Source organism: Macaca mulatta, chromosome 5, assembly GCF_049350105.2.
Source record: "Macaca mulatta isolate MMU2019108-1 chromosome 5, T2T-MMU8v2.0, whole genome shotgun sequence".
Lineage (NCBI taxonomy): Eukaryota > Metazoa > Chordata > Mammalia > Primates > Cercopithecidae > Macaca > Macaca mulatta.
Window position 1 is genome coordinate 80,904,016 of NC_133410.1, and position 16,395 is coordinate 80,920,410.

At 40.9% G+C, this 16,395-nt stretch overlaps 1 protein-coding gene across 8 annotated transcripts in view; it reads left to right on the forward strand.

The window, feature by feature from the left end:
• Positions 1-16,395, forward strand: part of USP46 (ubiquitin specific peptidase 46) — a 123,580-nt gene that overhangs the window by 60,982 nt on the left and 46,203 nt on the right. For 3 of the 8 annotated variants that reach the window (XM_028848003.2, XM_015138655.3, XM_028848004.2), the window contains 4 exons: positions 4,021-4,104; positions 6,628-6,825; positions 10,226-10,304; positions 11,197-14,771. In XM_028848003.2, the coding sequence (XP_028703836.1) occupies positions 4,021-4,104; positions 6,628-6,825; positions 10,226-10,304; positions 11,197-11,298 (463 nt within the window). In that variant the 3' untranslated portion in view covers positions 11,299-14,771. 8 annotated transcript variants of the gene reach the window in all.

A 16,395-nucleotide genomic window follows, 5' to 3' on the forward strand; every position in this document is an offset into this window, starting at 1 on the left:
CATTGGGATTGTGTTTAAAGCTCCCCAGATGATTCTAATGAGCAGCCAGGCGAGCAGGAGGAGAATCACTGCACTAGATTCCAGAATAAAACTTCCCAACTGGTGAGCCAGGGAAAATGGGTTAGATGTATTCATCTCGGTTCCTGGGAGGCTAGGAGGGCCTGGCAGTGCCAGACCCCCATGGCCAGCCATAGGAGCAGCCTCGTCAGTATATCCTACTGTGTTTCTCATGGTAGTATTTCTGTGTGATCATGACATGGAAATTATCAGGAAGTGTTACTTAAGGATTTTTAATATCGATTTTAAATTATTGTGATGAGTGAAAAAGATTTTAATTGAAAATATATCAAAGATAGACATTAACTTGGACACGATAGCTGTGTTTACAATAAATGATAGCCTTCCCCAAAAAGAGTCTTTCTCCATTTTTTAAGTTTTAAAATACTTGCATAAGGCTTTAGTGCCTTTTTTGTAAAAGCATGCATTTCTTATTAGATTTGTTCCCAAAGTGTATTTTCTTTCTTTTCTTTCTCTCCTTCCCTCCTTCCTTCCTTCCTGAGAATGGAGGAAAAAGTAGAACAAGGAGTTTGATCTATAACTGACTGTGAACCATCAATTGAGATAACTCACTACTTTTGGAGCAGCCCTATATTAGTCCATTCCCACGTTGCTATAAATAAATACCTGAGACTGGGTAATTTATAAAGAAAAGAGGTTTAATTGGCTCATCGTTCTGCATGGTGTTGGCATCTGCTTGGCTTCTGGGGAAGCCTCAGGAAATTTACAATTATGGCAGAAGGTGAAGGGGGAACAGACACATCACACAACTGGAACAGAAGCCAGGGGTTGGAGGAGGGGCTAAACACTTTTAAATGGCCAGATCTCGCAAGAACTCAACCACGATGTATGGCGAGGACATCACTGGGAGGATGGTGCTAAACCGTTCATGAGAATTCTGCCCCCATGATCCAGTTACCTTCTACCAGGTCCTACCTCCAACATCGGGGACTACAGTTGAATATGAGATTTGGGTGGTGACACAGATCCAAACTATATCAAGCCCCAAAGTGTATTTTTAAGTAATATTTTATTGCTGCTCTGCCTCTTTTTAAAGCAATACAAAGAATTTTGTGTTTTTCTCACAACCTCTGCTCTATGCTTTGATAATTTATCCCAAGTGTGGGAGAGAGCAAGTGCCCCTCTGTCTTTCTCATTGAAGAGTTTCCTACACCACTGTTGCCCATTTTTGTTCTAACAGGTATAGAGCATTAACTGACAGCTGCTCTGCCTCAGCATTTACTGCTGGGGTCCTTCCCTTCTTCTAATTTACCTTCATTTTCTAATTCTCAACTCATGGATGCCCTAAGAGCATTACTCTGTCAGCGACCTTCTTTGTAAAATGGGTCTTTACATTAGGTATTAACTTCTGCTATATTTCCACCTGTCTGGGTGTACAAATCAAATAACTTTTTGGAAAAAATAAGAATGAGTAGGAATGAATGATTCCCTGTTTGTTGCTGGCCTTTCTTTGGCTATTGTGACCCTTTAGCTTGGTAGTACAGCTTGTCCACAGTAGACATTGGGAGGATATGAAGCTCCATAACGCCCATACTCACCTCCCTGCCTCTGGCTCCCTGGTTCCACTCCAGTCAATCCCATGCAGCCAAAACAAGATTCCACAGCACTTACTCAATTGAAGTATTCAACCAGCTAAGTATGAGTTTGTTTTATATACCACGTACTTGAAATCTGAAAGTTTAGTACATTTGCACTCTAATGGCTTTCTTGCCTTTTAGCCCTCTCCAATCCCCCCTCTACCATGCTGTCAAAAGTGGAATTTCCAAAAAGCACTACCTGATTATGTCTTTTCTTTGTTGAGACTGTTGGTTAGTGTTCATGCTGGTGTCTTGGTGGCGTATTCCAGGCTGTGTGACTTGCTGCCTGATATGATTTGGCTGTGTCTGCACCCAAATCTCATTGAATTGTAATAATTCCCACGTGTTAAAGGAGGGGCCAGGCAGAGATAATTGAATCATGGGAGCAGTTTTTCCCATACTGTTCTCGTGGTAGTGAATGAGTCTCACAAGATCTGATGGTTTTATAAATGGGAGTTCCCCTGCACATGCTCTCTCTTGCCTGCTGCCAGGTAAGACATGACTGTGCTCCTCCTTTGCCTTCTGCCGTGATTGTGAGGCCTCCCCAGCTATGTGAAACTGTGAGTTCGTTAAACCTCTTTTTCTTTATAAATTACCCAGTCTCAGATGTGTCTTTGTTAGCAGCATGAGAACAGACTAATACACCGCTGCTGCTATTCCCTACCTCCAGGCCTCTGCACTGCAGTGTTCTCTCTCTGGAGTCATTGACTCTTATTTGCTTGTTCACCTGGCACACTTTCCCTCTTTCTCTGTGCTTTCTCCTGGATTTTACACCTGCTTCTGTCTTTGTTGGTTCATTCATTCAACCAACAAATATTAATGCGTTCCATTGTGTGTCGTGCTGGGGATATAGGAATGACAAGCGCACTGCCCACATAGAGGGGAAGCAAGTAATCAAATGAACAGAAGATTGGTTTCAGATGCTGGGAAGAAATAAGACGGCAATGTGATAGGGGCTGGATAGGCTTGGACAAAGTGGCCAGAGAAGTTTTCTCCAAAGAGGGGATGTTTAGGCTGAGTGCTGAACAACCATGTTAGCCAGCCATGGAAGCTTCTGGGAGGAAGCTCTCAGTGCTGAGAAAATAGCACCTGCAAACACCCTAAGGTAAGAGGAGGATATCCCAGGGCCAGTGTGACTGAAGCAGAGAGGAGGCAGGGTGGATAAGTGCAGTGGAAACTGCTGGAGGGTTTCAGCAGGGGAATCATGTAATACTTTTTATTGAAGCTGCACTGATCGTTTCATGTTGTCAGTGGTTCATTTGCACGCATCTCTGTTGAAGTGTGAACCGTATGAGGGCAGTTATTCTCTGTGGATCCCCAGAATCTAGCCCAGAGGACTGGCAGGAAACATTTGGGGACTTAATGAATGAAAGAATCCGTGTTTTCTTTTGATGTGTTCTGTGTAAGTGGTAGAATCACCTAACACATTTTAAATAACATTTTATGTTTAATAAAATCTGGTCATTGTGGTGCTAGGACACTCTGTGAACAAGGAAATGTCCCAGAATTTTTCAAAACTGTAGGGTGTTAGTCCAGATGTTCTTTTCAGCCCTTGAAGCAGTACCACAGAAATGTTAAGTAGAATCTCGATGGCTGGAAAAGAATGAAAAACCATGACATTTAAAAAATAAAAACCATAAGTAGCAGAGTAGAACCTCAAGATAAGGCAGATACACATATGACAAACACAGTGGCTTTTGTTCTCCAAAGGGGGCAGGCAAAAGTTCATATCCTCTGGCAGGGGAGCAGTGGGGAGCAATGGTTGGTAGGAGGTGGTCATTTGATTAATTCAGGATTTCTTTAGTTCAGTAAGAGGGCAGTTTTGTATATGGTTTAAATTTCATTATCTTTACTTTCGTGCTCTTTGAAAATATGGACTACCAGAGAAATACTGTTTTTCATTAACTACACAATAATGTCACCTTGCATATTACCTGATTTCCTTTTTCGACCTAAGTTTTAGTGTTTATGGTGAGCTTTTACTCAACAGCATTTTTCTATTATGATTTTAGTTTCTAGCTTATAGGTATTCACCATTAAATCATGAGGTTTTTTTCTGAATCCAGTTGGAAACCCTAATTTGTATCTGCCTTTATATATCCCATAAATAAAACTATATTTGAATCTCTCATGGTAAATTCATGATTTGATGTAAAGAACATGTCTACCATCATAATGGCACCCAGTCTTCTTTTTATTTATCCTGTAGTTTCTCTTCCATCCTAGTTTTAAGTAGGGTTTTTTTTTTTATTACTTCTCCCATTTTTATTTAAAAATTACCCTACAGGTTAATTGAGGGATTTAAAACATGATATACCAAGTAGATTTGGACATTTTTTAAAGATGAAAATATTTTCCTCTACAGAGACTTCAGCAACACAGAAACACTGTGTAGTGAACAAAAATATTATTGTGAAACATGCTGCAGCAAACAAGAAGCCCAGAAAAGGTAGGTAAAGATTTAGCTCAGGGTTATCTTTGTGTGGTGAGAAGGTTCCAGACTGTGGGGCCCAGTAGGGTTGGCTTTGAATCAATCTCAGCTTCCTGGGCTTGTAGCCGTGGAACCTTGGGGAAGTCAATTACCCTCCTCACCAGTGAAACTGGGATAAGAACGCTGACCTTGGAGAGGACAACTTGGAGAGTTGTCTGTCCGATTGTTTACTTATTTGTTTATTCATTCAGTCATTCAGCAAATATTTGTTGAGCCCTGCCATGTGCCAGATACTATGCTAGATAAACAAGTAATGATTAAATGTAATCACTATTCTCTTGAGATTAAAGGTAAATTATATAAATACTTAGCAGAGTATATAACACATAGTAGACACCCAATATTATTTTTGTTTGTATTGCTTAAACATTGGGACCTCTTATTTAGAGACAGAAGTTTAAAAAATATATATCATTTCATAAGGACGCATGAGGAAATTATTAACACATCAGTTATAAGCATAGGTGATTAGAGGCTGGGCGCAGTGGCTCACACCCATAATCCCAGCATTTTGGGAGGCCGAGGAAGGCCAATCATTTGAGGTCAGGAGTTTGAGACCAGCCTGGTCAACATGGCGAAACCCCGTCTCTACTAAAAATACAAAAATTAGGTGGGTGTGGTGATGGGCGCCTATCGTCCTAGCTACTCGGGAGGCTGAGGCAGGAGAATCACTTGAACCCAGGAGGCAGAGGTTGCAGTGAGCTGAGATCGCACCACTGCACTGCAGCCTGAGTGACAGAGTGAGACTCCGTATCAAAAAAAAAAAAAAAAAAAGAAAAAGAACAGGTGATAAGAAAGTAAGTTATTGCACCATCTTTTCTGCACACCAGACAGTTACAGCTCTTGGAAAATCTGGAATAACCAGTTGTTCCCCATTAATCTGCTCCTACAAGCCAGGAAAGTTGCCATTTCAGTCATCCTGCAAAGGCTTCCGTGAGTTAAATCTATCGTCAGTGGTCTGGAGTATTCAAGGCAGCTGGCAGATGCTCAGTACTGCTGTCTAAAACCCTCAGGGGTTTAGACCTGAGGTTGAGATCATTTCTCTGCCCAGCCTTCCCAGGCGTTCACTCCAAACATGTACACTTTTCTTTGCTGCAAAACTTACAGATGGTTAGTCACTGTAGCAGGCAGGCCTCAAGGAGGTAGGTAGATATCTTTTGTTAGTAAAGAAGGTCACTCACGTCTGCCCCCCATCCTTATAACCGCAGTCTGCCTAAGACTGGCCTTGGGTCTTCCTTTGTGGCATTAAGATGTTTTTCGTTCAGCCCTGGGGAGTTTATACATTACAATGTCATGTGTTCCTGTAAAATATGGGGTTCCCCATAATTCTTATTTCTCTAGTGTTGTTTTACTTGCTTATTTGTATGAACAGGGCTTTTCCTTAATAGATTCCTTAAAACTATTCTTTTAAAATTTGTCCTTTTCACATACTATGCATTAAAAATGTATGCAAACTAAACGGCATTTACACTTAATTCAGTACATTCATGGAATGGGGGCCTGGAAGATAACTGGAAGACCCGTTATTCTAGCAGTATACTCTGCATAAACTGTTATCTTTGTGACTTTTTACTGAGGAATGATCAGTTACTAGGTGACTTTTTACTTTTTTTTTGTGACTTTTTACTGAGGAATGATCAGTTACTAGGTGAACGATCACCTAGTAAAAAACCTTTCTATGTTTATATAAGTTTGGGAAGTCCAACATCAAACAACAGAACAATTCCTTTACTGCAGGATTTCTCAAAATCTTCAGTGTGGTAATGTACACTTAGGATCTTCAAAGCAGAAAGTAGCATCGTCCAAACTTAGCCACAGAAACATCACATCTGTTAACATCTCCAGTGCTCTCATGCACCCAGTTTGCAAAATGTAGCCCTAAACCAACCCCTGCATTTTATAAATGAGGAAACTGAGAGCTAGAGAAGGGAAGTGACTTGCCCAAGATCACAAGGGTCGGAATGAGAGTGAGCCTGGCACGCTTGGTGTCCCAGTGCCCAAGAGTGTGTGTCAGAAGCATCCATCTCCTGCCAGTCCTCGGAACCTGTAAGTCCAGCAGTCGGCACCGTCTACCTTGTCCTCCTCCCATCTTCCTGTTCTCAAAAGCTCTCAACCCACCTCTCCATCATCTGAGGGGGTAGACTGTCCAAGTATCATTTCTCTCTGGAAGGCACAGGGCAGTGGTGGAGAACAATTGCACAACCTATTTTTATTTGTACAAAAATTCTGAAACATCTCCTTTCAACAAATAGACACACACCGTTGTACATTTCTCCTGCTGGGATGCTTCTGGGAGCCAGGAATGTAGGTTAAATCAGCTCTATATAAGCCAACATACTTTTATCCTTGCAAACTGTTTGGTTGTTTGCTGGTTTGAAGTTGGATAGAACTTCCTCGTATTCTGTTTGGGCAGGTGACAGTGTATTCTCTTCCCCTAACAGGTGTTGGGTACAACTGATTTTCTATTTCATGGTTTCTTAGGATGAGGGTAAAAAAGCTGCCCATGATCTTGGCCCTGCACCTAAAGCGGTTCAAGTACATGGAGCAGCTGCACAGATACACCAAGCTGTCTTACCGTGTGGTCTTCCCTCTGGAACTCCGGCTCTTCAACACCTCTAGTGATGCGGTGAACTTGGACCGCATGTATGACCTGGTTGCTGTGGTCGTTCACTGTGGCAGGTAAGGGCAAGACTGGAAGCAGACATACAGGGTAAGTGTAAGGGTTGCCCCTTCGCTGAAGTATATCCAGCTGCACCTTTCCTGGGCCGTGGCACTCAGTACTTTTGGGATATCTTCCAAACTCTTACTGATCATCACAAAAAATATGTAAACATGCCTGCAGACACATAAAATAAAGAGCATTCCAATAATGAAAATCTAAGTGTTCTATCATGAGAGAAATCACTTAATAAATCTCCTTTGCATGGAAATGATGGTTATGAGGAATTTGAAATAACATGGAGAAATGTCTATGCTATTATTTTAATTTTTAAAAAGCCAAGTTGCATTTATAGTATGATCTCAAAAGTATTTTAAGATGTGTAAATAAAGACTGGAAGCAGTGGATCAAGTTTAGTATTTTTTTGGCACTTTGAGTGATTAAAAATATATTCTCAAAAATATTCTTTGTTATTTTTATTCTTTCCCCAACATTCTGTAATAAGTATATAATCAGAAAAAAAGATAAGAGAGAGAAGGCCTCTAGATATGGAAAGGCAAAGCATTTTGCCGAAATCCTTTGAGCAGATTTTTTTTTTTTTTTTTTTTTTTTTTGAGACAGAGTCTCGCTCTGTCCCCCAGGCTGGAGTGCAGTGGCACGATCTCGGCTCACTGCAAGCTCCGTCTCCTGGGTTCAGGCCATTCTCCTGCCTCAGCCTCCCGAGTAGCTGGGACTACAGGCGCCTGCCACCGCGCTGGCTAATTTTTTGTATTTTTAGTAGAGACGGGGTTTCACCGTGGTCTCGATCTCCTGACCTTGTGATCCGCCCGCCTCGGCCTCCCAAAGTGTGAGCAGATATTTTTTATTCCATAATTTGGTATAAGGGAAGAAAAATATATTGAAAATTTACCTGTTTGTTATTCTTTGCTCAGCTGGGACAGGTGTATGTTCTGTCTTGGGAGTAGGCACAGCTTTCCCCCGCCCTCGTAGGTTTTAGATTGGGGCGTGTCACAGAGTAAGAGTCTTTCTCCGCCATCTGCTAAAATCGGATTATGGTGAACACACCATTACCAGGAGACTACCATTGCCATGCACAGGAATAGACTGATACATTTTTAATTGTGTACTAGGGTAGATGGCATCAGAAACTGTAACTTTACATGTGAAGCACCCCATATTTTATCCTGCACGTATTAACTTTAAGTCACTGGATGTTTTCTTGTATTCTCAGTAAAATGGTATTTATTTGCTAGTTATATGCCAGTTTTGTGGTGTTCTCCCTGAAGAAGAGCTGTTATTCTTTTGAAGAACACAGTGTTTCAGTGACCTGGAACCTAGCCTTGAGCACTGGGTGAGGCCTCACATTGGTGCAGGGTTCAGGAAGGTCTTAAGGCAGGCAGAGCCTGGGACCTGGTGGGCATTGTGGCTAAAGTGGGTGGCAGGGGTGGTGTGAACAGGAGGGCCCCTTGCACAGGGTACACAGGACTTTCAGTGTGGGTCTCTGTGGGTGCCCAATTCAAATCCTTGGGAGGACTGGCAGAGACCCAGGTGAGGGAACTGGACGTCCAGCGGGAGGCTGGGTTCTCTAAGGTCAGTTTCTGTACTGTGAGCACAAGGTCAGAAGAGCCCTGGTAGCAGAAATCAGTTGGTGCCAAGTCATGCATGCCACTAACTAGGATTCTTCAAACTCCTCCCCACAGAAGTAGCATTGTTCTCCTGTGTGGAGCAGGGTTGGCCTATGCATGTGGATTGGGTGGCTTCCAGGTAGCACTGGAAAGCTTTGAGGTTAGGGAGCTGGGCCTGCCTTCCCTTCCATGCCAGGAAGGCAGGCCCACAGTTGCAACAGGTGCATAGCCTCATGCATTGATTTCTGCTGCAAGTTTTTTTTTAAGCTCATATTTTCTGGGTTCCATGCCAGGATCTGAAGATAGAGTAACGAAAAGACACACAGCACAGGGGCCCTGCCCTCACAAAATTTATAATCTATCTGGAAAGACTGATAATGAACAAGTAAACACACTGCCCTGCTACCTCCAAAAACAAACCATTGCAAGATAATTTGATTTTGATCAGTGCTATCAGGAATAAACAGGGAGATGAGTGAGTGATGGGAAATACCTCTTCAGGTGAGGTGGTCAGCAGAGATTTATCTGGGGAGGTGACATTTGAGCTGAGGGCTAAAAAGAATGCAGTTGGGGGAGGATTATCTCTGGCAGAGTTTACAGCAATGCAAAGGCCCGTAATGTGAAGGGGGTGGCGTGTGAGAGGAGCCCGATGGGCTGGAGCTCAGAGGGAAAGGGAGACAGTAGCTGGAGGAGGCTGGAGAAAGGGCAGGAACAGATCATTGGCATCATCTTGTGTTGAAAGAGGGTAAACAAAGGGGAAAGTTTGGCTTTTTCAACTTTAACAGTGCGTTAAAAAACAGTTTTAGGTTTAGGATTAAAATCTCCTCACTCGTGCAAATCTAACCTAACTACATAGTGACAGCTGCTTAGTTGTCCTTTCTGCTTTTTTCCGTATAGCATAGTATATGGCTTTTTAACACTTGTTACTATGCTTATTGGTTTGTTAATGTCTTTCTAAAACACAGATCATGCAACTCCTCAAAATTCCCATTTCTTCCTGGCTTGCTCGAAGCAAAGCCTAAAATCTTACTTGCGATTCCTACACCTGCCCCTCAGCCCCCTCCGGTCTTCCCCTCCTCGCTCACTCTGCTGCTCTGGCCTCCTTTGGCCTCTCTGCTGTTCCTGAAGACACCAAGTGCTACTCACTCACCCCAGGTGTTTGCACTTGCTATTCCCTATTTCTGAAACTTCCATCCCAGAGTCACATGGCTTCTCCCCATGCCCTGACCCCAACCCCACCCCTACCCCTACCCCTGCCATTTCCTTCAGGGAAATTTCCTTCTGCTCACATTATCAAAGTGGCCTCCCTTCACTTTCCATCAAACATTACCTCCTCCCATCACTCATATCCCATTACCCTGCTTCATCCTTCTCCGTGACACTTCTCACCGCTTGACATACATTTATAACTTTAGTTTGTATATTGCCAATCTGGCCCCTACCCCAAGTCCTAAGTAAGTGAGGTCTTTGTTTTGTTCACTGCTTCTTCCCCTGACAGATAGAATAGGGCCTGGCACAGAATAGGTAGAGAGTAATTTTTTGTTAATATTTACTGAATTTGAGTGTCTGTTTTTGCTGCTGGATTATGAGTCCTCAGAAGACATCTCTTCTGTCCACTTTTGTATTCCCGTGTCCAGCTTAGTGTTGTGAACATAGACATCAGCTGTATTCCAAGTTCTTTATGCTGATGACATAGTTTGTTTCCCAGAGAATCACTGCGTATAAAGAGCTAAGTAGAGTTTTATAAAGAGATAAATGTTAACTTGCTGACTTTCTTTTAATTGTTCTTTTCCAGTGGTCCTAATCGTGGGCATTATATCACTATCGTGAAAAGTCACGGCTTCTGGCTTTTATTTGATGATGACATTGTAGAGGTTGGTTTGCAGATTATTCTCCAGTAGTCATAGAGCATCAATAGTATTTCAGGGAACGTATACGTATAGATGTTTTCTAAAATAGGCCTCTTTCCCCATAATGTAATTTGAAAACAACTTAAATTTCTATTCAAAACCAAATTCTGCGAATCCCCATGCTCCATGGAAAGGGAGAAGGGGTGTGATCACGGACTTACCGACAAGTGTTCTCTACGGTTCAGCCATAGACACGGGGTCTCTCTATCTGTGCCACCGTAAATCATACTTAAGTATAAGTCTTGTTTCTATCATGACTAAAGCCCCCTCTGATACAGGGCAAACAATAGACTTCAAAGTTCTATTAAAATTATTTTATTATAACAAATTTTTCTTGTATCGATTATTGTTTATTTTTTTCAGTCTGTTGGATCTGGAAATCTTTATATTACACCAATACATTCTATGTATTGACTTTGTTATAAAAGAATACTAGCTGGAATGAATTCTACACTCAAAGACATGATCTATTTTAACCCACTAGGGTAGCAGTTTTAGTGGAATAACACTAAAAGTGGAATAACACTAAACTCTGGTGGCCGGAAAGACTTAAGGCTATTTCCAGGACCCATCAGTTTACCATCTGGGAGATGTCTTGTCTTGTTCTTCAATGAGTGCCCACACAGGGTTGCTAATGCATGAAGGCGTTGCCTACTTTCCCAGAGATGTACAATTTCTGTGATGATGTCCTTCAGCCAAGTCTGTGGAATTCTCCATTTGCTATTGAAAGTTCCTAATCATGATTTCATAACAAATTGTCCTCCTTGCATTTTAATATATATTCCATTAGTTTTTATCTCCTTTCCCCAGGAATCATATTATATAATTGTATTGTTTTCTTTCTCCTTTATTGCAGAAAATAGATGCTCAAGCTATTGAAGAATTCTATGGCCTGACATCAGATATATCAAAAAATTCAGAATCTGGATATATTTTATTCTATCAGTCAAGAGAGTAACTTAAAGAACTGTGGAACTGAGTCAAGTGGGGGAAAATGTTCAAAGCACTATTACCTGGTTTCTCTGCAGTCTTTCTTCTTCCCCAGTGGCCCACTAATGGTATCACTCTGAGTCTCAATGGTCTGGCCGAGTTAGACTCTCTCCTTTTGTGTTTTTACATGCAGCACTACTCTTGGTTTTATTTCAGTCTGACGTAGAGTTAACTGCAATCAGATTGTAGTCTGATTTGTATGAATAACAGTTGCTAATTTTAGGACTGGGTGAAAGCTATGCCATTCATTATGTCTGGCTGTATTAGAATGACATTTCCTATGAATGTCTATGGTCTATTTTAGGTGTTTGCTAAACTTCTGTGGCTTCCAGGATCTTCTTACAGTGCATTCCTTTAACTTGTCCCTGGAAGCATTGCTACCCATTTTCAGCTTCTCTGCCTCTTTTCTGATAAAAGGACAGAAGAATTGGGTAGATATTCACCTTTTAGGGGTGCAACTGTAGCTTTAAGTTTGTGCAAGTGAAAATGTTGAAAAGTGAGTAACCTCAATACTAAAATCATCCTTCACATGAAACAGGGTGAAGAGAAGCTGTCCGCGGTGGCTGGTGTTGGCTGGCATTGGCACTAGGCTGTGCTGACCTAGCCATTAGAATTCCAGGGGCTAAGAAGGCTCAGGGCAGGCAAAGCCAAGAGGGGGAAGTTTTTGTGGACAATGAAAAGTTATTTTCGTACATTTCTACCAAAACCCAAGTTTCAGGAAAATAACTCTATGTTGTTTATTTTCAGTGACACTTTTGTGAGGCCCTGTGAATTGTATTTATCCTGTATCCGACACTGCTAAGCTTTTCAAGGTATCTTTCCAATCCTGCTGATGTGTCACAGTCAGTGACTGCAGGGCTGGCAAACCTCACCTTAGCTAGTCAGCACGGCATTGTTCCTTATCAGGAATAACAAAGGTACTGCATCTTTCCAGCCATCAGCACATTGTACAACTTAACTTTTTAATATAGTCCGTCTGTTTACTGAGGCACTGGCGAGTCCCAGGGCTGATACAGAACCTTCCCTAGAGGGAATACCAGAGTTAGCTGGGTATGAAGGTGGCTCAAAGGAAGTGTCCGTGGGCAGGGGGAGGAATGAACAAAATGGCGCTGTTTCTTTGGCTCAGACTCCTAAAATGCTTGACAAGACAGAATTTTTTTGGAAGAACCTCATCTCACTATAGTTACTTTTTTCACTTTTGTTATATATGTATTTATTAGAGCATTTGAATATTGGTACCTTTAATTAAAAGGGTCGTTTGGTGTTTTGCCGTTGAGCTGGTTTTTGAGTCTTAGATCTTGGCTTCCTTTGGAAGTCATGTAACTTCCATACACTATAATAAACTGTGAACATATTTTTGTTACCTAATGCATCCGCTAATGAACATGCAAACTTTGGGCATAATGTGAACTAAAATTGAAATGGAAAATGTTAGTGGCCATTTTGCAACAATGAAGAGGATAGCACTTTATCTAGATGAAAACTGGATTTCTTATCTTTGAAATATCTTGAACTGTTTATTGCTCAGAACTTAAGTAAGCATGCCAACATTTCATTTGTTTATGCTTGAAGTGAAATGTTTTACTTTTCACTGGAGAAGACAAAACAGGGTGATCTTCATGTTATTGTTTTATACAGTGATGGAAATGTACCTTGCCTTGTTTAGAGGCAATTTCACATTTATAAGCATTGTTTTTCTCTCCATGAAACTTATGCAGTAATCACTACCTGGAAGGTGAGTCTTTGTCTCCTTTTAAGGAGAGGCAGTTTCCGACTGAAGGTGATTAATGTAGGAAAATGTTTGTACTACATAGAATCCATATATTTGACTGCAAGTTACAAAGTTTTAAGAAAATGATGGTTGGCCTCTAATATATTGGAACTGATTCATAAGAAAAGCTATTAAAATTATCTTTGAAACAACTGTTGAAGCTAATTTATTAGAAAAAATATTTCAATTGGAAGCCTGTAGAAGTAATGTTTAAATGCTCAGTCATAAGTTCAGGATATTTCTTTTCTATTTGGTTGTGCAAAATGTTTTTCCCAGTGATTTAATCAAAGTAATTCCTTTTAATAGAAAGAGTCAGTTAAAATTCAGCATTCATGGATAGATTTTTGGAACGAAAAAGGGTAAGTCTAAGAAAATATTGCAAAGACATTAAAACAATTGTGTGGTGCAGAAAAAGAAGATTGGAAAAAGACCAAAACACACTTCTCCAGCAACACTCCATCAGCTTTTTAAAATTTAGAGCTATCTGCTAATTTTTTCACTCTTCCTCCTCAATAAATGAAACAAACACTAGGCAGCTACAAGTTTTTCCCAATCATGTCTCTTTATGTAAAGACGGTAACATGCAAACACTTTTAGTTTACATCCCTCATTCATAGTGTAAAACAGGAAATGGTGTGGGAGATGTGAGACCATTCTGAGGTCAGCAATAGCCCAAAGGCTCCTCAGTATTCCCTCCAACGGCCAAGGATTTCCTGTGTCATCTGCAGAAGTGAGTAGGCCTGCTGTATTTCTTTTAACTGCTGGGTGTTATAAAATAAGTTACAGTGTTTTACACTTAAAAAAAAACAGAAGGAACATTTGCTTTATTGGTTACTTACTAGTTTAGCCTCTAGGTTATGGCATAAAAAATGCTAAAAAATCATGTGTTTAAAAGTAAATGTTGGTAAAATGCTGGCATCCAGTCCTATTGTGTTGGTGCATTTTCCCTTCTATGGTCATAGGAAGTGGACTGGTCTGAAGAGACTGAGGCACAACACAAGCAGGGCATTAGTTTGAATAGGAAGTCAGTCATATTTGGTTTTATGGCCTGGTATATTTTGGATTTAAGATAAAATGGGGAAAAAATGTCAGCAATGGTCCCTATGCAATTATTTTCATGGATACCCTTAATTTCATGGGCATGCCGAATAATGATCTATGTTCTAACTGGAGCTTAGGGCTTATTTTAGGTATTGGAGTGTAGCTTTATTACAGATGGATTTTATCTTTCAACATTGCATTTTGATCAACTTTGTATATTCATGTGTATTAAAATATTGTGCACTAAATGTTTTGCCCTTGTTTGCTATTATATGGTCAAGGCATTTATCAGCACTATTGTAATGAACTCATGTAAATGGCATGGGTCAGGGAAAATTATTTCTTACTTTTCTGCCTAATTAAATTTCTGTTTTCCAGTATTACATTAATTTATTTTTGGCTTCCATTTCTGTGTAACCAAAATAGTTACTGTATTTGTGTGGCATTCCTATTATTTTGTTGCTAAAAATATTGTAGTTTTTATTTAAAATAATCTGTACCTTAATTTTTAAAAATGTAACCAATTCAAGCACTTTAAGCAATAATGTCAATCTTGTGAAATTTTAATCAGTTTAACACCCTGCCTCTAAAATTGTTTGCAAAAATTAAATAAATGAATAAAATGGAAATTCTCTTTCTAGAGAATTATATCCGGGTAATGCTACACACATGGACTTAAAATCATTTTTATAAAGCGTGAGTCAGTGGCAGGTCTTATGTCCAAGTAATTATTACAAACTTAATTTTGAAGCAGTGGAAATGTACAGAACATTCTGGTCACTATAATATATAAAGGCAGCGTTACTCTCAAGGTTGATAAAAATCAATGTTCTGGAGATAACTCATCACTTTTTTGAGTGAGAAAGATCAACAGAATTTAATTCAGGGAACAGTATCTGGAGAATAGCAAATTGAGAATATCAGTGAAAAGAAGTTAGGGATAGTTAACTAGGCATCACAGTGAATTTCTTTTTGGGGACTTTGCATATAAAATCCCCTTAACCAGTTATGAAATGAAAGATCCATTCCCCAAATAAGGAGGCAGCCTACAGCATCTGGTTTCTAGAAAGGAGTAGGAGTGTGGTTGGTCCCTGGTGTCCTGATAGCCAGCTGACTTCTGGGCCTGTTTCTGAGCCACGGGGAACCCCCAGCTTCAGAAATCCTCAGGTGAGTTCACACCACTCCCTGCCCCAAAAGGGGGGCAGGCACAGGTCCATGCCATGTGGCCACAGGGAAGCCTACAGTAATCACGGGTAGGGCTGCTTTTCCGCATCAGTCACTCAGGGCATCTGTGGGTGGACAGATTGTCATCTGAATACATGCTTGGGTCCATTTATGGGAATAAAACCTCACAGACCAAGAGCAGGGAATGTGCCAGTAAGTGTTGAGTCTCCCAACTGCTGTCCATCTTCTCAGGGCAGTGCAGTTGAACCTGACTGAGCTGAAACAGAGACTGTTGGGAAAGTCACATCTGTCTGCCATGAAGGCCAGAGGAAGAGAAGATCTTCTTGGGAATGTGTTTTTCTTTCCTAGGCCTCACTTTGTCAGTGGGATTTATAGGATAGGCCTGTCACTACCAAGGTGACACAAATTCTAGAGAACGTATTTTCCCATTTCTTCAAATTTCCTTTCCTCTCTTTGTATTGATACTTAAAATACCTTTACTGAAAAAAAATGAAGCATTCCATTTCCATTGCCTTATATTTACATGAAGATAAAAATATTTGCTAAGTCATTGTATTTGTCCATTCTGGCAGTGCTATAAAGACATACCTGAGACTGGGTCATTTACGAAGAAAAGAGGTTTAATTGACTCATGGTTCTATGGGCTGTACAGGCTTCTGTTTTGGGGGAGGCCTCAGGAAACTTAAAATCACAGCAGAAAGCAAAGGGAAAGCAAGCCCATCTTATGTGGCAGGAGCAAGAGGAAAAGAACAAAGCGGGAGGGATTACACACTTTTCTTTCTTATTTTTTTTTTAAGATGGAGTCTCACTGTCACCCAGGCTGGAGTGCAGTGTTGTGATCTCAGCTCACTGCAACCTCGGCCTCCCAAGTTCAAGCGATTCTCCTGTCTCAGCCTCCTAAGTAGGTGGGACTACAGGCATGTGCCACTATACCCGGGTAATTTTTGTGTTTTCAGTAGAGACAAAGTTTCCCCACATTGGCCAAGCTGGTCTGGAACTCCTGAATTCAGGTGCCTCAGCCTCCCAAAGTGCTGGGATTACAGGCATGAGCCACCTTGCTCGGCTGGA